The following is a 23,761-nucleotide window of genomic DNA, read 5'->3' on the forward strand; positions in this document are numbered from 1 at the left end:
ATGGTAGTTTTGTAGTCCCGTCAATAAAATCTCTGATTATTACCCATTTGTTACCTTCAGCTTAGCTATAAACTGCATATTCTACCCCATGCCAATATAGCAGGAAGAGATGAACTACTGAGAAACAACATAGACGTGCGCATTTAAGCAGAAGTTTATTTTGAAATGCTGAATACCAAAACATTAGGTAGAAACATGAGGACATTAAGAACTACTGTAAGTCTTGCATTGGGAATTTTTCCGCAACATGAACACTTCAGTTTATATAAATTAGTTCTGAAATGTTTATTCCCTTCCAATTGGCAATATTCTCTCACAATCAAATGATGAATACTGCAAAGGCACATGGAAAATAACCCCAGGGCAGCTTCTAGGGTTTTGCAAATTAATTTGTCTCCACACTGACTACAGAATTTGTATTTAGCATAAACCAAATGCTTGATATTTCTGTAACAAGGGAATAGGTCTTTTGCTGAATGTTTATCAAGCAGATACTGTAACTTGTGCATTATGAGAAGTCCATAAGAACAGGAGCATTGCTACACAGTTTGCTAGGAGAACATGAGCCGTGTTTGTCCATCACCACGACCGGGGATTCTTTCATAGGTCAGTTTTTTCTTCGCCGCATGCGGTATAACTGATGAAACAGAAGCAAAAGTATGGTAAATAAAATATCCATCCATCTTCCATACCAGTACAGGGCTGCTGGGACATAAAATATTAATACTGGCTTATGATTCACAGATCCCGCTTGCAGAAGATCAAGCATTTAGGTTGAATACCAAAAGCAGATAAAATACAGGCTACAGTTAGATTACATACAGCATCTGAAATAGAGTCAGTGCTGCTTTTTATCTGTAGCACCAAATTAAGGTGCCTATTATGGCTCATATAAAAAACAAGCTTTATTTATATTTTGGGTTTCTTGGTACCTTCTGTCACATCTTCCTTTTCCATCCCTTCTGCACTCCTCTTCCCTGCCAGCCCCCTGTTGAAACACCCTTTCCAGTGGACGGTGATGTCATTGGTAGTGTTCACTAGGGAGGGACTGGCCCTCCATGGGGGGCCTGTAGGGCGGGGCAGAAACAGCTCCTGTGCATATTTTGGGGGCAGAGAATTATGGCCTGTTTGAGCAGCCATTTGGAAAGGACCTTCCACAGAGAGACCATGGGGGTTAGGGTCATTGAAAGGCCAGCTCATCTGCTTAAGCAGGGCTGTGCATTTCATGCTTGATTCCTTAGGTTCCTGTGCCATGCAGGAATCCCTGCTCGTAAGGAAACGGCCTTCAAGGTCTGCAGCCGCTCCTGAGCCACAACCGAAACCAAGTTCAAGCGCCACTCCCTCATCCTTCAGACTAAGTGAGCTACTGGCATCGTAGGCTCCAAAGTCCGCTGGATAGAAAGTTCCAGGTGAGAGGAGTTCATCTTCCCTTCCAGGGGCCCCAGGACTTAAGAAGAACCCTGATGGAGGTTCCGGGGACTGGCACATGATCGGCGGGAACAGCCCTGCCGTCTCGCTGAAAAGCTAAGCAGACACATGATCAACAGAGAAACATCTAACAGTGCTCTAACACAAGGTTGCAAAAAAGCTCTGTACACCTGTGGTACTCAGCACTGTAGGGCACTGCCACTTAATACAGACATCCACCAGTTTATGAACATTCACTTCATGCCACTTCACCTTTATGAAGGACCTACATTAGCACCTAAGCAGGCATTTCTCAGAACGTATCCCTGTTGTTAAGCGATGTGCGACTGTATTGATTCTGGTAAGTAAAACTACACTGTAAATACTTTATTTCTAGTAAATACTATATTTCCACTTTATACAGGCTGTGCATTTATCACATCATTCCTGCTTTTACTATATGTTAGTTATTTTAGGTTTTACGTTATTTGGTATGTGATAGATCATTTGTTTGGTCTTGAAACTCTCAGAAATGTTATCCCTTATAAATTAATGGTAATTGCTTCTTTGCCATTTTGGTTTATAAAAGGTTTCATAGGAACGTTTTACTTTCAAATAGCGGGGGATATCTGTATTGAAGTAAGACGGACGCTCAGTATTACAGAAGACTGGGTATTCAATACGCAGTAGCAAACCCGAGAGAGACTGCTACCGTAGCCTTGGGAGGCTGATAAACAGGCGCACCTTTTGACAGTCAAAATACATGGTGGTGAAGCTACGCAGAGAAGACATGCAAACCAACATGATTTTCACTGTCAGTAGTGATGCTAAACAAAGGACCAAAATGCTCCTGTTTTCTTATCCAACTTATTCCCAGCTTTCATAATATCCTGCATGAATTATGGGTGCCACTTCCACCCTTGTCACACCATTGAACCAGATCTGCCATTTTTGAGCGAAAGTGATAAGAAAATAAATCAATTTGTGGGAACAAAACCTTTTCAACCCCCGAAAGGTGACTATGTTGTCAGACCTCTGTCTTCTACAGTCAATAGATGGGAGGATGACATGGAAAAGCCCCCTTGGTCAATAACAACACTTAATTGATCTCTTTCTGGAATCTCTTCCTGCTGACCGCATCTTGCTCTCCATGACACACACGTGGGAGAGAGCAAGCTTGGCAGGGAAGGGCAGTCAGCTGCAGGGGCGTTCATGGCGCTGGGGGTTAGGGGCCCATGTACATGTGACCGCTTTGTTGAAGCTGGGCTTGAACTGCCAACCTTCTGATCATGGGATTAGAGTCCTGGCATAACAGACTGTAGCTGCTCACCACCGTCGCCTCAGGTTTAATCAGAATAGTGTGAAATACAGTTTTACTGCAGTTGTCAATTTTTAAAGTAATAATTCCCTAAATTTCAAAATAAAGTAATAATAGAAACAAAGCAGTTGGCATGCTAATGATTCTCTGCTTTAAATGTTCTTTAACTAATAAATGGAAAGCTATGTTATAGTTCTCCTTTTTTTGCTGATCCAAAAAATGAGTAGATCCATGATGCAATGGAAACTGTGGCTTTTGTGATCCATTGCACCCCTAATATACAGCTTCTTCATCGAGTCTGTTGCAACTAATGGTAAGATACTGAAAAATCTTTAAAGCTCTGAGGCATATTGATATCTCCACGGCAACAAGGTTGGACGTGTTTTGTTAAACGGAGGTGGAAACAGCTTTGCTTCCCTCGATTTCTTGTCAGCAAAGTGATGTGAACATACTGAGAGTGTTTTCGGTGGGTCTCCTCAAGTTTATGTTCTTCAGGCAGTTTCGCCTCGATTCATCATGTTTTCGCAGGCAGTGACAAGTGTACAAAGACAGCTTCAGTGCCTGTTTGTTTTTGGTGCTTGATCAAAGCATTGCTGTTTAAGCCACACATTTAGCATAGCTCGGTTATTAGCTCTGCCACGAATGGTGCAACATGTTCCTGAGCTCCATAATAAAGAAAGAAATTCCCCCAAAAATAAATAAAAGTAACACCATACATGTTAGACGCATTTGAATGGGCCGCTATGGGCGGCTAGTTACTTGAAAGCATCATAAGTTGTTGCTGCTGCTTCACTGAAAGTTTCACCCACACTCATTTCCACAGCAGCGCCGCCAGGACTAAGGTGGATACTTTTGCTGATAAATTTCAAGTTAGCGAAGTAGCTGGTTTGATTGTATATCCGTAGTACCCTTTACAGGAACTGTACCTTTCAGTCTCAAGGTCAGTTTCATTTGTGATGATGGTTAGAGATGTATGGTCACCTTGATCACTTTCTCAGGGACCTCAGGAAGTAATCTCCGGAGATCAGGGAGAGGAGCCGTAAGAAGCCAGTGAAGGCTTGGGGCTCGGAATAGCATCAGCTGGGCAACCAGTGGGGAGATGCTAGGGAAACATGTCAGCCATTTCTCCTCCTGCACAGGGTATAGAGAACATGTCAGCCATTTCTCCTCCTGCACAGGGTATAGAGAACATGTCAGCCATTTCTCCTCCTGCACAGGGTATAGAGAACATGTCAGCCATTTCTCCTCCTGCACAGGGTATAGAGAACATGTCAGCCATTTCTCCTCCTGCACAGGGTATAGAGAACATGTCAGCCATTTCTCCTCCTGGCAGGGTATAGAGAACATGTCAGCCATTTCTCCTCCTGGCAGGGTATAGAGAACATGTCAGCCATTTCTCCTCCTGCACAGGGTATAGAGAACGTGTCAGCCATTTCTCCTCCTGCACAGGGTATAGAGAACGTGTCAGCCATTTCTCCTCCTGCACAGGGTATAGAGAACATGTCAGCCATTTCTCCTCCTGGCAGGGTATAGAGAACATGTCAGCCATTTCTCCTCCTGCACAAGGTATAGAGCAGGAAGTGATGAACACTGATGAATGACAGTTCCCTCTTAGAAACGATAAAGTGCTTCACCAGGTGATGTTTACCGTCACGAAAAACATGAATGTTACAGGTAATGTGATGAAACAGCGCACAACAGAAACACACAGTCCAAATATACAGTGCAAACACAAGAACCTCTAAGCATCATTGCAAAAGGAAAGCACACTGCTCTCACATTATGAGCCTCTGCCTATTCATTGTGCAGTGATGTCCTTGTACCTGAGACGCCAGCACCGAGAGCCAGTCTCTGTCTAGCCAGGTGATGGGATCTCTGCCAGAGGTCATCAGGGTGTGGTGAGCAATGTCATGCACGCATCTGGCCAGGTCTGCCATTCCAGTCACAAACAGCACCTGTGGACTTACAGAACCCAAATGAGCTGTGGAGAGGACCCTTCACCATATTTGTTTCACGATGCATGACAATTAATGTACAACATGATCCTGGTGTCCCAACACAGTAGAGTATTTTAATGGTTTACTACCAAAGGTCAAAGGTCACACTATCACTTGTATCCCTGTTAAGAGTGCATTTCAAAAACAGCCACTCTCACACACAAATTACAGCGTTTAGAGTTTACAAAGAATGGTGCAATAAATAAAAACAGTCAGTGGCAGTTCTGGGGGTGAAAACACCTTTTTAATAAAATAAGTCAATGAGGAAGAGGGTCAGATTTGTTAAAGTTAACAGAAAGGCCACAAATGAAAAAAAAAACAGCTCGGTACTATAGGGGCATGAAGAATGACTTCTCTGAATGCAGAACTGGTCAACCTCTGAAGCAGTTCTGGAGGCAAAAGTGTGTTTTACTCAGCAGTAGACAAGCTAGGGTGACCAGATAATCCATGTCAGGGAGGACACTTTGAGCTACTTCGGATTTTACAAACTACTTTCAAATTGAAAGGCTCCTGTGCTCGACTAAATAGTTCAGCTCTTCTTGTGCTTTGACTGGTTTGTTTCCTTGACTGAAAGACTCATCCAGCTGTTTCACATTAGCATTGGTGACACATGAATGATTATAGGAGGCTGACCAATTAGCACAAAGCAAGAACTCGGTGTTCAAGTGAAATCCAGGTCCTTTTAATTGAAATGGTAATTTACAATTCCTGTCCTAGCTCAGAGTGTCCTCCCTGACATGAATTATCTGGTCACCCTAAGACAAGCATATCTAAAAACGTGACCACTGACTGTATTCTAAATGTGATTATAACACCTATAATTTAGCATAAGTGATTCTGAACATATTGTACCTTGACACCCATGTCTTTCGTCTTCTCCCCAAACCATGAAAGCTGCGAGTAGATCTGAGGCAGGTTTCTGAAGACCTCACTGGTACAGTTGTACCTTCCAAAACAATTTAGCCCACCAATAAAAGCACGCTGGCTGAGAATGCACCCCGGTTGAGAATTTTGTTAATTTAATAGTTAAACCGGAAGAAAAATAGTGCTCTTTACTGGATAAAACATGGCTCACTAATCCTACCCCAAGCAGTTCCGATTTTACCTTGTCAACAAATTCAAAACATCCTGTCTGGTTCACTTCTTGGGGGGTCATTAATCCTAGGAGTTTATTTTGGATCACCAGCAGTTAACTGTGCAACTGGCATCTCTACCATTATAAAACATGAAACCTTCTTTTCACACCAAATGACAAGCTACATTTACAAACAAAAAACTACATTTACAATCAACCAAAGATCAACAACGTTTATTCTACTCGAACAAGACAACTGAAACTTAACTGGCATGCTTCATGTCTGACGCATGTGTTTTGCATTTCATGGATAACTCACCCAGAGCTATGATCCTCGGGGCAGAGCAGGAGGACCCAGCAGTGGCTGTACTGCAGAGAGAGGGCTGTCAGTCTCCGTACCATGTGCTCGGTGATCTCATCTATCCTCAGTGCTTCCAGCTCCTGTACTGCAGAGATTAGGCTGTCAGCCTTGGCATCACGCGAAGCCATTTCCATGCTTAGTGCCAGGTGATATGGCCATTTCCCAATCAAAATCTCATCCTACATAATGAACACAGGTTCTGCTGTTATAGACGAGACGCTTCTGCGTTACTGCTGTATCGCAAGTGCATTATTGCACTAAACTGTGTATCAAAAAAAAGCGATAAAAATAATGCATGGCACACTGAGAATATAAACCATAGTTCCACTTTAGATATTCATCATGTTTATATCTGCACATTAAATGCATTTACTTAGCAGACATATCTAACCAAAGTGACACAAGGCGGGGGGGGTTAGCCATCATCCCTGGGGCAGTTGTGGTTAAGGGCCCGACAGTGACATCACTCCACCAACCACTGGAACAGAATCTTCACATACAGAGCCAGACACTGCCCCACTATCACCCAATCTGAGCTCAACTATTACTCTACACACAAACACACCCATATCTAGGAGTCAGGTGACCCACTCGCCTGCGTGAAAACTGCTGTGCTCTCATCCACTGTGACCACAGACTGACCCTCTTGTCTGCCCAGCATCTGAGGAGAGGGCTGGATGCTCCTCTCCAGCAGGGTCATGCCGTACCTGCAACAAACAAAGAGCTCCACGGGTGTGTTTTCAAGCCCAAAATGTAAATACACCAACATGTTAAAACACCTCTATACAATAACTGGAAGAACAGTAATAAATAATAAATCCTACAAATGTTTAATTTCAGAGTGTTAAGAAACATGAGGAACGTCACGGTAGGTGACTCACGTAGACTGTAGGGTCTGCAGCAGGTCCTCACTGTGAAACAGACTGCCTGCTGCCAGCAGTACGAAAGCGATGTCCAGCTCCACAGCGCGGTCAGCCTGGGTTGGGTCTGCAGGGCTCACCAAGATACGAGGGGGGGGTGGATCCATACACAGACAGACGTACCCACAAGCACAGACATATTTATGCACCCAAATGCATCCACAGGAAGAGCGCCCATATGGTCACTGATAAAGAAACACTTAGCTTTAAATATCTTGAATGGGCAGATGCAGCACAAGCTTCCTGTGTGAGAAGCTAAAGGTTTCATTTGGTTTTGTGGGGGTGGTGTGGGGCTTTGTGTCTGTGATAAGAGACCCTTAACCCTTCGGGGATTGGTTAACCCTGTTTTCTGATCCTTACTTTAAATAGAAATGTACTGCAAGAAAGAAGTAAAAATGCTTCATTTTTCATGGATACTAACCAACAACTGGAATAATGGTCCGGAAAGTCATGTGGCTGATGGCCGTCTCCCGGCAGAGAGAAGCCCAGGCTGAAGACTCTGAGCTGTCATACTCCACTACCAGGGAGAGGCAGTCCCAGGGAAAGCAGGGACCAATGTGGGAGCTGCTGATCACCACACACCAACTCTCCTGCAAACTGAGCCGCAAACATACTCTCACCTGAATCCTTTTGCATTCAGAAAAATTACTCTGGACTGTCTGAATGGCAAACGCCCAACTGTATAACCTGCATGAAGGTTTACTACTGTGTCATTCTGACCACTGTAGCTGTACGGCTTCGACAGCAACACAGGAATTTTTAATTTATTAATATCCTGGTTGACCATTTTCCACATATCGTGTGGAGAAGAGTGCTAACATCCTGCTTGGTTTAGAAAGGAAGACAGTTTCATTTGAATGACGCTGCAATCAGTGTGGCGATATTGAGAGGTCATAGGTCAGGAGTGGCGTGTCACCTCTTGCTCACTCTCTGACCATCCAGCTTCCTGCTCCCCTCTTCTGGATAAAGGAATGACACAGGGACACCTAGAAGCCAGAGAAACATAAAGGAAAGTTGCAGTATTGAGATAAAACATGGAACATTTTGAGTCCCCACTGGGTCTGGCTGAGGACGACAATGATGCGTTAACGAAAGGGATCATCATTTAGATTTAAAGCTGCCCCATGTAACCAAAATACACAAACGACTATGGGTCAAGCTACACTTTGATGCTAGAAGATCAATGTGATTGATGTTTCCTGCAGCCTTCATTATGGCGTTTTTCTTTTAATTAGTGTTCTAGCTAATGTTACCACGCTTCAGTTTGCACATAATTGATCATCCCCCCACTATACAGATGTGCTCACAATGTCCCCCCCAATATATATTACAATTACGGCCTTGCCCCCACCCTCAATGTTGACTCCATGGCTACAGCCTTGCTATGAATGCAAATCCAATACAAATCCCAAGACCTCACGTAATCGTAAATGTTGTGTCCACATTTCCAACCTTTCACCTACTTCTTTCTATACATATGCAGGATTTGGTTCTATGTATCTATTTATTTTCTTGGTTGCTAACATTGCGCGACACCATGACTTCCTCGTAAACAGAAAATATCCTGTTTTTAGCAAACCGGACTTGCAGCCTAATCAGAGGGACCATGTGAATTCAGCATTTTACCTGTGATCTGACTAAGCGTGTCATAAACCTCAGCCCTTACACAGTCTGTGTCCATGGCGAGGATGACAAGAACCTGCAAGAAACAAAACAGAAGCACAAAGTAAGAAGGCGTTCTTGGAAACACTTAAGACATTCTGTCTGGAACCTAAAATTAGGGGATTATGACACATGTGACTAAGCCTTTCAAGTCTAACTGGGCGCGGCATGGTGGTTCGGTGGGTAGCGCAGTTGCTCCATACCTCCGCCTGTGTGTGTGTGGAGTTTGCACGTTCTCCTCATGTTACACGGACTTCCCCATACTGTAGGTATTCCCCTTTACTCCCACGGTACAAAGACACGCAGTAAACCAGGAGTCTCTAAATAGGCTCGATTCTATCCCATCCAGTGCATCACTCAGTCGTGTGCTACATGGGACGGAGTTCTCCTGCACCCGTGACCAGGATAAATGGTTGGAAGACAGATGGATTGATGGATGATTTAACTGGGTGGACTGGGCAAATATGATTACGCAACTGGGGCAGACGTGGTTGGGTACTTCAGGGAGATACACGCAGTCGGCATGGTGACTGACTTTAGGAGGAGGTATCTGAGTCCTGTTCCTCAGCCACCAGGCCTTCATCTCCTGCTCCAGCTGAGCTGCTTTAGGGTTCGGCTCTCTGCTCCTCCAACTCAGGTACTGCACCACACGCAGTCTGGTCCACAGCGAGTGCAGACAGCCTCCCACATCTGCTGTCCGTGCTTCATCAAGGTAGTCTGTTTGAGTAGGGCCAGAAGGGAGCAAGACTGAAGGTTAGGGCAGCCACAGCAATGCTCCACCCGCTTTGGATGACAGTCTTCTAATCCGTTTTACTGATGTTTGTCCACCTTGTTTGCTTCAATGTCCCTTTGTATAAAGAAAGTGACCTGAATGGTTCTCATAAAGAGAAAGGTAGGTGGCTCAATACAGAACGTAGCTAATATTTACAGCAGTAAAAATAGAGTATTGTCTAGTTTTCTAAGAGCAGCACCCTGGTCAGCCTTTGAAGTGCCACGTTGGAATACAGCTCAGTTAGTTTAAAGGTGCCTCCTTTCCTGCGGCTGCCAGGTTAGTCAAACTCCCAATGCACACATACCGACAGCAGCACTGAGGTCACAGGTGAGAAGCAGGTCTCTGGCTGTAACCAGCACGTGTATCAAGCTCAGTTCTTTGTGCATATGAACGCCTTTCTCACTGGACTCTCCTGAAATGCACACATACCTTAATGCAATTAAAGATTATTAATGGCGTCACTAGCAAAATTTCATTAGATTCATTTGATGCTACTGTATGTTCATACTAGGGATACATATTCTTGCCAAAATAATTACCATTAAAGGCACGTACATATTACAGCACTAATATCAAGCATTCTCCAGCTGCTAATCCACTGGTGTCATGGAGACCCAGGAGCCAAGCCTAGTGAGTGGATGTGTGAGGCGATACCTATTAAGCTACTGTAGAACCTTATTACTATCATTGTTCCTGTTAGCACATTATAAGTATAATATATATATGACATAGATAAATGTATGTATGTATGTGTGTGTTCAAGTTCATTTTTTTATTGAGCACCAAACTAAATTGTATTTGCTATGATCAAACTGACGTATGTAAGCCAATGTAAGTCTGCAGAGCATAAGGATTATACACAGTAAGAGTACGACAGCATCTATCCTCTGACTACTCACCTTGCATCAAGCACCTGGTGAGCTCTTTTTCCTGTTGCCTAAGGAGGAACAGGGTTTGGTCTGAGGACAGGCTATGGAAATCAGTCTGACTCCCCATGGCACAGGAATTGCTGTTTGACAGGCAGGACATTGTCACAGCCCGGAGCTCTTGAAACGCCTGTCTCTGGCTCTCTGAACGCAAAGAAACAGTCACCTGAGTAGCACTGACTCTCAGTACAGACAGACTCACAGTCACCTGAGCAGCACTGACTCTCTGAACAGACAGATTCAGTCACCTGACCTGCACTGACTCTCTGTACCATACACAAACTCAGTCACCTGACCAACACGGACTGTCTGTGCTGTACAAAAATAAACAATGCCACAGCAGTCTGACACCTGATGCCTGCACAGCAATGACACGACTACTGCCTCTGCCCTTAGCTGTAGTTGCATTGCAAATGTCTTTGGCTCCTGTGCTGTCTCTGTCTGATATTGTACACACTGGCTTCTGATTGGGCTCTAGTTTCTGTCTGGGAGCTGGAAAAGACGGGCACACTACATTGAACTTCTACTCCTTATTTTCAGTTATGTCCTGTTTTACAAGTTCAAGAAAAATACCCAAAGATTCAGGGATACAGCTGGCTTTCTGCAAATAAGTTTTTCTACTGCCTTGGATTTAAAAATGACTAAAACGATTACAATGAAAATAATTCAAAATTAGCTTTCTGCAATCAACATCAATATTTACTAATGTGGATCGTTAGTCTTTCAGTCATAAGACCAGTTCCATAGCAGGTCCGGGAACTGTTGTCTTACCTGGTTCTGCTGGATGCTCTTGGTTGACAGATTGGTGCCACTGCTGGGACCGGAGCATCATGAAGGTCAGCAGAGGGTCTAGGTCCTTCCGAGTTGTCCAGGCTGTGTTTCTATTAGGAGTCTCCATTCCACAAGCTCTGGCCAGGGTGGATGTATTCTTTCTCTCCAACCCCCCCACTGGGCTAGACTCTGTTCTGTGAGCTCTAGGTATGTTAAGTATGTTCTGGCTTTTAGGTCTGACTGGTAGACTGACTTTTGCACTGTCACTCATGTCATCCAAGTCCATATCTATATCCAGGTCTTCCACACCTTTCTTGGGCTGCTTTATATATTCTAAGTGTAAGAGAAGCAAGTCAATAATCCAACAGTCACAACATTGATTTTTACAGACATTTTAAAACCCCAACCTTAATTACTAGCCATTAATTAAAGCAATTCATTTTCTCACTAATTCTTGGACTGCCAAGACAGGATTATAATACGGTTGTATTCTATAAATGGTAAGATGATAAGATGACCACAAGTTTACTGTTAAAAGATCATGAATAAGACAAAATAAAGTTTATCCTGACAGAGACCAAACTGTTATCTACCCTTATGATTAAGTGCACAAATTTATGTACATCCATTGACTGAATGACTGCAAAGTCACATAAACCAGGACCTACCCGACTCATCACTCGATTCTGTTAGAATATCTGTTGATAGGTAAGACAAACATAGTAAATGTTGTGCTACTTCTGAAAATTTATATCCAAGTGATCAGAATCATGATCCGTTGCTTCTAAGCATCATATGTAGCGGGTTCATGGCAGATGTAAGTTTAGTTCACTCACAATCAATCTGTCTGAAGGAGAAAACTGAGAAATCTTCCACTGGGGCAAGAACAGTGTCTGTGTGGATCTGGTCTACTGGGGTTGTCTTCTCCACACCCAGGTCCGGGTTGAAGTTCAGAATGAAGTGTTCAGTTTCGAGGTGTCTGTGCACCTCAATAAACCGCTTGATGTCCATCAGTTCTGCAGCTTCCAGAAGGGGTGGGTAAGGCTTTACACGGCAACACACCTGCGGTTCTGCCAGATGATAGGTGGATGCGGTCATATTTACCGCTCCCAATACATCATCGCACTGATGACAAGAAAAGTTTTCTCGTGATCCGTGTTTCTTGAGTCAAAGGTCATGTTCTCAGTAGTGTGGGTGCATCTGTGTAAATAAGTGCTGGGGAGACAATATTTCTCAACCACAACAGGACTCTTGTAATGAAATATTTAGAAACCCTGGATTGCCTAGATGTGCAGAAAATAAATCAAAATTTAAAGCTCCGGAGATTATATATCTGTTATATGTGCATGCTTATATTTATGCTTAACATGAAGAAGCTTTTCTCATTTGCCTCATTTGAATTCCCTGTAAGTAATGAAGTGATTGAATATTCTTTATAATTCAATATGTACAATGTTGGAAGGGGAAAAGCTGATCAAGAGGATGATCCACTTGTCCCTTGGCTGCATTAAACACAGTTGGGTTTTGTTTGCTCTCTTTTCCAATAATCCTCCACAGACTGTAATTACCATCTGTGAGCCTATGACTGCTAACAGATGCTTTATAGATTGGCTAATACAATAGGTAGCATGAATCCCCCAGCCTGGTTTCACTCTGGGCTGTGGGTCATCCATCGTGCCTCATTGAGGACCTCTGAAGGCCCTTACCTGCCAGCAGCAGGTCCAGGATGGAATAGTGATGTTTCTCTGCTTTCCACAGGCCCTCCATTGCTGCTCTACCACCATCATGCAGAAGGTCACTGCCAGTCCACCACATCACAACAGTAACCGAAAAAGTCAGGCAATAGAGAACAGAGTGGAATGCAATTAAGATATGATCCTCCATCCATCATCCAACTGCGTATCCTGGTCAGTGAGTCTGAAGACTATCCCACGTAGAACAGGGCACAAAGCAAGGGTGAACCCTGGACAGAATGCCAGTCCATGACCATTATACTCAAACATACAATCGCTAACTGGTATAAAGACATCCACATACTGGTCAACCTCAGGATTCAAATACACCCACACTGGTATGAGTTAAGGACGTTTTCGCAAAAGACGGTTTGGAACCTATCGTACTGATTTCTGAATATAAATATCAGTCGCTGCTTTGATCATCGTGCTCAGCGCTTCTCGGTCTGTGCGACGCAGAGCAGCATCTCTCATTGACTCACAGACGATCTTCTGGTGACAGTGTCTCCTTCTGAAGCTGGAGGCAGCTGGTCCTGGGCTGGGGGAGGCAGGGTGGGCATGGAGGTCTGAGGGGAACATCCAGTTCCAGGTTGGGCAGGAGGATGAGACAGGCTGAAAGGAAAGAATGAAGAGCGACGCAACCCACTTACTGGGAGACAAGCTGCTTATTTTTTCATTGCTATCTTAAGCCTGGCTGTATTTTCTACCGTAGATTACCCACTGGAGACCAGCACAGCAGGGAGAACATGAAAACGCCACACGAACAGAGCACAGGCAGGATTCCAATCCCCAAAGCTGATGTGAGGTAACTCACTTAGTCATCGGGCCGCCCAAGCAGCAGAACAAATTTGTTAAAAATTTATATCAAATTAAACCTAATCTTGCCATTTCACCATTGGGTGGCAAAATACTTCTGACATAATCAGTGAAACACAGGTAAAATTCCCCCATTCATTATCTACAGTCTTCTTGGTTAGCAAATAAATATTATAGTTCACCTTCTATTTAGTATCCAATTCAAAGCCCAATTCAAAAGGAAATCATCCCATTGGTTCAATCCAGGACCCCGCAGAGCTTAGACTGAGACACATAATAAACTCCATTGCTTACTCATAAGCCATTTTCACACATGAATTCTGGACGCTATCCGGAGAATCAGGTCTGGACATTTTCCAGAGTTTCCTTTCCACATATGCGCTACACAACCAAAGATTGTCAGTGTCAGATGCGTTCACACCGACTAGAAATATTCCATTTGGTTTATATGGGGGGCTGGTGATTGTGTAGAGCATGCAGGAAGCAGGGGCATGACGCAAAAAGAATGCTGCGGAAATCACAGTGTTTTGTTTACAGCACTAGTGACAGAAGTTCCCAAATCTCGTTGTCTCTCCAGTTAGCCATGTTCGTTGGGGGTCTTCCTGTAAATAGCCCTTCTTCTACAGCCTCAAATGTTTGTATTCTTCAGTTTTCATGCCAGTCGCATGATAGAAATGTCATCAACACACCCAATCACTCGTGGTGAATTCCCCGCAGTTCTCCCTGCCACATTCACACGTGAGGATCAGTCGAAAATAACTTTGTACCACGGAGCTCACAGGGTAAAGTCCGTTTATTGTCCGGTACAACTTATTTAGACAATTGCATTCACACACACAGCTCCTCCAGGGTAGAAAAGTTCAGGGGGCAGTGCAATTCTGAAAGGGGCTAATTACTCATACATGTATCAACTCAGGGAATGGCTATAAAAAAAATCCCACTGTGTACCTGGAGGAGAAGAAAGAACTGGTGATTCGACTGCCAAATCATGGCTGGTTAGTTCATTGGGCATGTCATACAACTCTACCCTCATTTGGACACTTGCAGCTGTATCTAAAATGAGGAGAAGAAAAAAGTTCAGATTATTCTAAAGGTAATGCATACACAATTAACATCATGACCATATAATTGTGCATAATGTCATGGTGCAACCATTTGCTTGGGGTCATGCCAATTCACTCGCTTTCCCACAAAATTGCCCCGTTGAGGCAACAGGGCCTATGGCAAAGTCAAAATTAAAAACCTTATTGCAAGTTTTGGTGTCACTATAAAACAAGTGGAGACTCATCATGCAGTGGTACACCCTGGCTGTGATTTCAGACCTTTGCAGGATACAGGCACACACACACACACACACACACACACACACACACACAGACAGACACACACACTCCACATACAAATAACAGGTGGTATTCAAACCTTCGTCCCTGGAAGTCAAGCCACAGTAAAACTTAACAAAATAATCTCTGCAACAACCAGAAGCCCACAGAATCAATCTGTTTAATCTTTCTTCATTATGATTATTATTGTACAACCTGTGTACATTCAGATTAAAATATGGTTATTACCAGTGTTTCCCCTACCATTATATTAGGGGGGCCCCACACCCCCACAACGGCACCTCACCCCCCCCCCCCCCCCCCCCCGAAGGTCAAATTAATTTTATTTTCTATATAGCACCAGATCACAGCAGAAGTCATTTAAGTTTATCTTTCTTATAGAACAGGCCTATACATTGTCCTTTTATTAAACAAACTAAATAGCCTTATGTTATTTATCTTATTTACACAACAGCTTGTCATTTTTGTCTCTACACGGTCGCATGTTTACAATTCTCCTCTGCTCTCTGTATCGCGCATGGCGGAGTTCTGCCCCAATGAGCGTGCACAGACACGTGCACACACACACAGGTGAGCACACTCCCACCAGCGGACAGGGATCGCGCGTCGGAAAATATGTCACGTCAACCACCCAGTCAGCAGTCTAAAATGGGAGAGGGACTTCTCAGCCATGAACAGGGTAATAGATACGTTTCACAATGGGATTTTCTGCTTTAAACTATCACTATTATAAGCTATCACTTTTAAAGCCTAACAGTTAATGTATTTGCAGGTCAAGATAGACATCCAAATATGCTGCATAGAGTCCATCTTGCAGCCTGCATGTGGATCTCAGTAAATGGGTCAGACGTTTCTGACTTCCCATATCAAGAGGCTCTAGAAATGTTCTTCCAGAAGCCCAGAAAGATACACTGCAGTGACAAAAGCTGCACACTTTGTGGATAATTGTCATAAAAAGAAATGTTTTGATGTTTAGTTCAGATGTTGACTGCTGTCATTAAGACATATACGTTTGCCCAAGCATGCATTTAATCTGAACCAGTCACAGAGTACTCAACCAGCTGAGTATTCTGTGACATTGACTCTTTTCTACTACATACTAAATTGGTTGGTTGATACAAAACCTTGGTCTGGATTTGTACTTTCTGGACCGGAACTTTCCACCTCTGTTTTTAATGGGTTACTTTTGTGAGTAACTTCCCCAACACTAAATATAAACATCCACACATATAAAAGATATAATATATAATCTATGGAGCTTTTAGTTATTTTAGATAAAAACATTAAAATCAAAACATTAATTATGAAGTCCACAATTCCTGGTATTAAATAATTATATAAGCGCATAAATTCTAAAAGTTCAAAAAGCTTTTCAGTTATTTCAAATATTTACAAAATCTCAACATGAACTAAATAAATGAAAAAGTCCAATAGAAAATGAGGCCACAGCATTGTTAATGTGGGGTAACAGCCAACAAATAACGATGGGTTCAAAGATAATAACCGAAAGTCATCTTTTTCTATTAACTTAACGACAAAGCAGTTTCCAGATGATTATTTTGCAATTCATAAAACTAGAATTATGCCGCTTATCAATGAACAAAATTGCTGAAATTGTATTAAAATACATACTGGGTAAGTGATTAAGAAAAATCTATAAATGGATGTGTCAAGGGATACTTCAAGGGCTGGGGATCTATATGCAGAGTAAACAGAAAGTCAAGGTGAGACACAAGAATCGCGGTCGGGGACGTAAGCGATCGTCAAGAAGACGGAGAATCTACCCTGAACATGAAGGCGAAAGAAGGTACATGTGCAGATGAGGGAGACACTTATACCGAGAGAGAGGGTGGAACACGTACTCCCGGGCAGGGGATCAGGAGGAGCAGACAGGCAAAGCCACAATCGGAGGAAAGCAGGGCTGAGTGACGCTCGGTAACTGGCCATTCATCACCAACTCCTCACAACGAGGAAACAGATATGGAGGAACTGACAAAACCAGACCAGAATACAACACAGCTGTTAGTACTCGGGTGAGAGAGACTGGATGAGGTGGAGTGGCTGGTGAGAGCGGTCGGGATCCACCCTCACAGGCTGATAGATGGATGGATAGATGGATGGATGGATGGAAAAGGGGCCCCTCACCCATTCTGAGGTACTCCAGACTGGTACTACTCTCCAGTACAACTTCAGGGACAGCAGAAGTTATGTTCTGGAGGGTGCTGTACAGAGAAGGGCGAGCTGGGCTTTGGACGTGGACCTCAAGTACCACATCAAGAAGGAGACTCTGGAACAAAGGGTTCTCCTGGTGAACAATCAGGGCACCTGAAATGGCCCTAGAACATACCCTGGAAAACACTGGAGTGTTTTACAATTCAACACATTTTCAACTCCAGCAATTTCTACCAAAAAGTGACATTAAGTATATTTTTCCTTGTAGCCAGATAATACTGCACATAAAGAGGTGATTTCGGCAGGTATAAAGCCAGCAAAATCCCATCACTAACATATCTTCAACAATACATGAGAAACCACTTAGATACCTTTGAAAATACAGAAATCCTTCAAAACAGAAGGATCCTTAAAAAGAAAACTTAAAAAATAAAAACAGTGAATACATTTTGGGATCTCTTAAAACAGACATTAAACAAAAACAGTTTAGCTAAATGAAAATTACTAATTCTTCACATATTGTACTACATGTGCTACATTTCACCCTTAGTACCCAATGATAGCACGTGCTGGAGCAACACGTCTTTAATCAGTGCCAATGTCACCTTCTGTCCAAAGTACATGCAGCCGTACCTCTGTGTCTGCCAGAGACTCTGTGAGAAAATGCTCCTTTACATTGGTTTCCCCAGTCTGGGCACCTGCTGCCACAGTGTCCTGCCACGGCACACAGTCCCTGCACAGGAGATTCTCCCGAGTAAAGCGAGAATTAGCCATGTCTGCTAAGCAAAGCTCTTCAGTTTCCACCAGTGAATTGTATGATTTTCACTGATATAGATTTAATAGCAAATACAGCAAATTAAAACTGAGGTATGATATCTAAACTATTTATTTAGCTCAAAGATGAAGATCATCTGTAATTTTATATTATACAGAATATGTATGTTCCTGTGATTCATATTTCTTGGCATTAATGGCTATTTTACGTATTACAAACCGAAAGTCATTCAAGAGACTTTAAAAGCTACAGGACAGTTATAACACTGCAGCTTACAAAAACCCATGGAGAACCTGTTTTATATGTTTCAAGAGACGTATAACAGTGATGCTGGCTACTTCCTATACAGGTCTGAAAATGAATGAGGATAGTCAGGGCTCTGTACCTCAGAATGCAGGGCTCTGAAACAGCCATGAGGGCTAGCAAAGGGTCTGACACAGTTAGGGTTTTCAGTCTGGTCAAAAGAACATTCAGCGATGGAAGCTTCTGGAATTTTGGTAGGAAATCAACACACAACGCCTCCTCCAAGCAGAGACCTAGTCAGGAGACAGAGTTCTTAATATAAGATACGTTCATTGATATATCTACAGAGCATATTTCTTGTTGATCTTAAAGACAAAGTATGAAACTACAAGCTAGTGCTACAGTATCCACCGTCTATTTGTGACTGGACCAAATCTACGTATGTGCTTAGAAATTCTGCCGGCACAGTGGGAAAACCGATTGAAGACCGAAGGCTTGTATTCTTGGGAAATGCAAATACCATGCAAGGCAAATCAGCTTTAAAGGAATATGCAAAGGTAAATTTTGTTACTGTTTTTGGCCCACTGCACATTTTTTTGTTCTTGCTGAAAGCCGGGTAGTTACACTGGTAAGCATAAGTTGCAGGGCAAAGATAATCAGGCAAAATAAGATCTTTAAATATTTGCCATTTGATTATGTCATTTACTTACTAGTGCCCAGGTCTGAAATACTTAATTTTGCTAGTGCCAAATTAAACATTTCATGCTCAAAGCTAGCTAACAATCTTTTTTAATTGCTTATGGTCCTCTGAATGTGCAAAAATTTTGGGAACTGCCCCCAGTAATCAAAACCAGCCAATACAACCCCCTGGACCCCCTCAAATGGATGGAGACCTCAACCCCCCCAATGGTCAACCCAAAGTCATGCCCTTGTATGTATGTACAATACTGTGAAAAGTCCTAGGGAGTCATAAGAAGGGATATTTAAATGATCACCATGCAACGGTATTTGCTTAAATTGTGTTATTGTGTAAATTGTGTTAGCTTAACCACTTCAAAACCTCCCCTAAAGTCACCCCAGTATTTGCAGAGACTGTCCAATACACCCATGTATTTTTTGACTTGACCACTAGCACATCTTCTATGGCCCATGAGATACCAGTAACTTCTTGGGGAAAAGCAGAAATTACTCTTCATTTTTATTGTGCTACTCTTAACATGCATATATTCTGGTGTTAATCACGTTTTTGTTCTGGGCAAATATTTACTACCCAGATAAATAGCTTTAAACATTTCCTAGACTTTTGCAAAGTACTTTAGTTTGCAAAAAATTATGACAATAAAAAAAAAATACGACAATATAGTTCCCTCATAGTACTTAAGTTACTGTCCATGTCGTTAAGCACTGCTATGTGCTGCACATATGACTATATGTATCTCATTATATAAGTGTGTTAGATTCCCGATTGTGCATGGCTGGGCGTGCTTAAGCGTGAGAGAATGTCGTATATGGACTCACTCTCATGTTGTCTTATCAGGTGTTGTTCTATTGCACCTATGCTGAAAGTCTCACACCAGGATGGGTGGTTCACACCAGTCTGGGAAGTCAGACATGCTACTCCTCCTCGAGTCGAGGAGAAACTTATCCTGAAGGAAAACATGAGTTACGCCGGGTTATAAAATGTAAAGGGTAGAAGGGGTTTGTTGCGGTTTCAGGTTTAGAAATGTAACCTAACCACCTGAAACAGGTTCAAATCTTTGAAGTAAAACAGAAATCTCAGGTTACTAATAAAAGGAAATATTATTGCAAATGTAGCAGGAATCTATTGATAACTGAAAATCCATCCATTTTCTTATTACAGGCAAAAAAAACTGGACCCCTGGACAGGATGCCCATTCAGGGCCCATCTGCACACAACATGGGCAATGTAACAGTAGCAATTAGGAGATTATTAAGATTATTAGCTATGTAAACTCAATACAGACAGAGGAGGTGTGATCTGAGTTCCTTGACCGAAGTCTATATAACGTGCATATAAGCCATCGTTTGGTTATCTGATCATATCATTTTGCATAGAACTAAACGGGAATAAAATACTAATCTGAAGCCCCCTCTGTCTCTCCTACTGCTCTGAAATTCTACACAGGCATACGTAAAGTAAGTAAACTACAAATAAAATAAATAGAGATCATACCTTTCTGGAATGTCTACCATTTCTCTACTTGTGCACAAATCATCCAGCACAGATCCACCAACTGATAGCCTACAAGAGGACATTACTTTTGCTGTGGAAACAAAGCAGGTTATACAGCATTATAATAAACAATATCCCAATGGTGGTACTGCTCACCTGTGGCTTGGACATGTTATATTGTTTTTTCATTAATTTACATGAGTCAATACAGTTACATTTAATTAATCTGATGGTTGTATTGTGTCTCTCTTTGAAAAGAAAACAAGGATATGCAAAAACAAACTAATTCTTATACAACTGTACCATACTGTCCTTTTTAGTTTTCCACAGTATCTTTAACAAAAGATATACCTGTGATGTATGAAATAAGAAAATTAATGCTGTATGAATGAAGAAAGTTCAAAAATCAAAAAATTGTATGAAATGGATAGTTTTTACTCAGTCGGCAAAAAGCATAAAGTAACTGGATATAATACAAAAAATAGTACCTATGATGGTTTCTGTCATAAGACAAATTCGGTCATATTTAAAAATAAAACTGGGTAATTGAGATATAAGGGGGTTCAAACCCCACAATTACCTGTGGGTTACCAACCAGGTTCGTTTCATGCGGGGGATTTCAAGGCTCATTTGTCCTACCCCCAACACCCTAAAGGATCATCACAAACAGTGATAATACTAATCAAGCTGTTTCTCATATGACAGTGGTGGTGTTTTGTTTCCTGGGGAAAACCTTTATGTGTGTTAAACCTTATTACTGAGAGCAAATAACGTATTATTATTATTATTATTGTTGTTGTTTCAAAGACTCTACCTCTGGTCCATGGCTCCCTAAAAGCAAGATCCGGAAGTTCTCCTGTTCGTTCTGGTAACGGGAGGGACAGCAAGCTCACAGTCAGCTTGCATCTTGTAGAAGCCTGCGTTGGAGAGAAGCTGAGTGGTTTACCCGACGATATACCATGTGTGATCGTCTGAAAGGGCAGTACAGACATTTAAAGAAAAAAAGGCAATGCTGTATGACATTATCCGAGACACTTAACGCGGTTCCCCAAAAATACTTACCTCAAATGCATAATCTATAGACTTGTATCTGACAGCAGAGAACATTTTCCTTCTAGACTATATTGGACACGTAATTTCTCTATCAGACCTGTAATTACTGAAATGATACAGACAGAGAGACATAGACAGACATCGATATACAGATAAAATTACGGGAGACTAACTGCTCAGCTAAAAGGTTACCAATTTCACACGAGACGTATACGTATCGTTTCCTTTTATTAATAATCTTACACCACTCTGAAAAAATAAAAACATACCCAACTGGTCCCATCGACGTTAAATTTTGATTTTATTTGGTTAGCTAGCTAAGTCGCGTAAGTTATAGTGCTGTTGAAACTATTACGTAAAGTTAAGTACTGCTATTAGAGCTACGTTAAAAACAACAGACAAATGCTTACAAATTCCATTAAATATTATCTGTATTTCGTTAAATGATGGTAACTGGATACTTGATAAAAAAAAAAAACTACAGCTAATTTATCAGTCAATTATTTTGTGGACATCTTAAAGAAAGTGGCGTTCGACCAAAGGATAACACTCGATGTGACTGATGATTTAATAAAAAAATTAAAAAGACCTAAATCTGTGTCGGTATTCGGATTAATTTAGGTAAATGGCAGAAATCCCCTTCGTAACGCTCCTCCAGACTTTAGATCCGTTTACCGCCATGCACTATGTGCATCTGAAACGGTGAAAATTATAGCAGCACCATTTGATCAGGGGGCGATAAAGAGCGATCGAGTGACAAAATCGGAAGACACCTCTGGTTGCATCGCGTGACATTACAGATACTTACACCGCTTTTAATATTGCACTACTTATCTTTGGAAAGAGACGCGACCTAGCTAGGAACACCCAGAGCCTGTCCTGTCTGGGTGTACTAAAGAGTGTAACGGGAGGGAAGCAAAGAACACCGGGACTCCACAATGCGGGACCCCATGCTTCGTATTGCATCACCTAACTGCCACATCAAGCAACACCGTGTTTTTTGCAAATCCGCTGGAGCAAACATGAAATGTGGTAAATGCACATGCAATCTATGCGTGCTACAGTCTACTTAAGGAAAATATTTGTTTCCCATGCTGCAATTCCGTATGCTAACTCACAGGTTTAAAGGATAAGCAGGGCAGTAGTTCCTATCCTGCATCATAAACCCAGGCTTGTAATTTATTCCAGTCATAGACTGCTGCAGTAATATGTAAAGTCAAAATATATATTTTTAAGCAAATGTTTTAAAGAATATGAAAACATTATACATTTGTTATTATTATTATTATAAATAAAAATAATGTCCTGAAAACTATATCCTTAGAGATTAATTACTGTAGTGACCTAGTTTGGCATTTTTATGCATTTAAGGTGACTGATTTTTTTTTTCAGGTGCATATCAGTAAACCACCAGAGAGCAAATAGGGTTTTGGGGAGAGACAGCCCCTGCTGCATGGCGGCACTTGGGTCCCAGTTTGAGGCAGCACATTTGGGTCCCAGTTTGAGACAGCCCATTTGGGTCCCAGTTTGAGGCAGCACATTTGGGTCCCAGTTTGAGGCAGCCCATTTGGGTCCCAGTTTGAGGCAGCACATTTGGGTCCCAGTTTGAGACAGCCCATTTGGGTCCCAGTTTGAGGCAGCACATTTGGGTCCCAGTTTGAGACAGCCCATTTGGGTCCCAGTTTGAGGCAGCACATTTGGGTCCCAGTTTGAGACAGCCCATTTGGGTCCCAGTTTGAGGCAGCACATTTGGGTCCCAGTTTGAGACAGCCCATTTGGGTCCCAGTTTGAGGCAGCACATTTGGGTCCCAGTTTGAGGCAGCCCATTTGGGTCCCAGTTTGAGGCAGCCCATTTGGGTTGGCACGTGGAACGTCTTGTCTCTCCGGCATGATGACTATCTTCCTCTGCTACTGGAGGAGCTTCATAAACTCCGCATTTTTGCGGCACTCTCTGAGGTACGCAAACTGGGGAGTGGCCAGGTCTCTGTAGTTGGGTATACCTATTATCGGTCTGGTCACTCTGATGGCTGTCATACTCTGGGAGTAGCTGTTGCTGTAGCGTATCGGCTCCTCCCGATTACCAATTTGTACCTTTGCTTGTCACTGGGGTTGTACCCTCAAGGGTCTGCCAATTATACCTTAGCTGTAGGTAAATATATGTTTTAGTCAAATGTAAGGTACAGAAATGGACTCTGAGGAACATCCCCAAGGTACAAAGGACAT

At 42.5% G+C, this 23,761-nt stretch overlaps 1 protein-coding gene across 8 annotated transcripts; it reads right to left on the minus strand.

The window, feature by feature from the left end:
• Positions 1-138: 138 nt before the first annotated feature.
• shoc1 (shortage in chiasmata 1) lies at positions 139-22,457 on the minus strand. 8 transcript variants are annotated; one of them, XM_023803227.2, is made up of 29 exons: positions 22,128-22,457; positions 21,548-21,644; positions 21,300-21,402; positions 20,486-20,576; positions 19,810-19,937; positions 18,434-18,584; positions 17,907-18,006; positions 17,247-17,388; positions 14,707-14,811; positions 13,425-13,554; positions 12,916-13,007; positions 12,046-12,279; positions 11,878-11,907; positions 11,210-11,542; positions 10,790-10,948; positions 10,412-10,582; positions 9,817-9,924; positions 9,276-9,457; positions 8,705-8,777; positions 7,995-8,064; positions 7,500-7,675; positions 7,040-7,145; positions 6,754-6,865; positions 6,117-6,238; positions 5,575-5,668; positions 4,549-4,680; positions 3,707-3,856; positions 933-1,524; positions 139-637 (listed from the first exon to the last, which is right to left on the minus strand). In XM_023803227.2, exons 2-29 carry the CDS (start codon positions 21,590-21,592, stop codon positions 552-554), a joined length of 4,017 nt encoding a protein of 1,338 aa, XP_023658995.2. In that variant the 5' UTR covers positions 21,593-21,644; positions 22,128-22,457; the 3' UTR covers positions 139-551. The 8 variants fall into 8 exon arrangements, 6 of the variants coding, with proteins under 6 accessions (XP_023658995.2, XP_023658996.2, XP_023658993.2 ...); XM_023803228.2 differs by lacking the exon at positions 22,128-22,457 and having other exon boundaries at positions 10,790-10,930; positions 21,548-21,884; XM_023803225.2 differs by lacking the exon at positions 22,128-22,457 and having other exon boundaries at positions 21,548-21,884.
• Between the last annotated feature and the right edge of the window lie 1,304 nt (positions 22,458-23,761).

This window comes from Paramormyrops kingsleyae, chromosome 2 (genome assembly GCF_048594095.1).
Source record: "Paramormyrops kingsleyae isolate MSU_618 chromosome 2, PKINGS_0.4, whole genome shotgun sequence".
NCBI classification, from domain to species: Eukaryota; Metazoa; Chordata; class Actinopteri; order Osteoglossiformes; family Mormyridae; genus Paramormyrops; species Paramormyrops kingsleyae.

Excerpts from the sequence above, each read along its gene's own strand:
- shoc1 (XM_023803227.2), bottom strand. The coding sequence starts at position 21,592 with ATGTTCTCTGCTGTCAGATACAAGTCTATAGATTATGCATTTGAG. Across the intron at positions 12,280-12,915 it reads CCTGGACCTGCTGCTGGCAG|AACCGCAGGTGTGTTGCCGT; the intron begins GTAAGGGCCTTC and ends ATCATCTGGCAG. Across the intron at positions 10,583-10,789 it reads CATTGCTGTGCAGGCATCAG|AGAGCCAGAGACAGGCGTTT; the intron begins GTGTCAGACTGC and ends CTTTGCGTTCAG.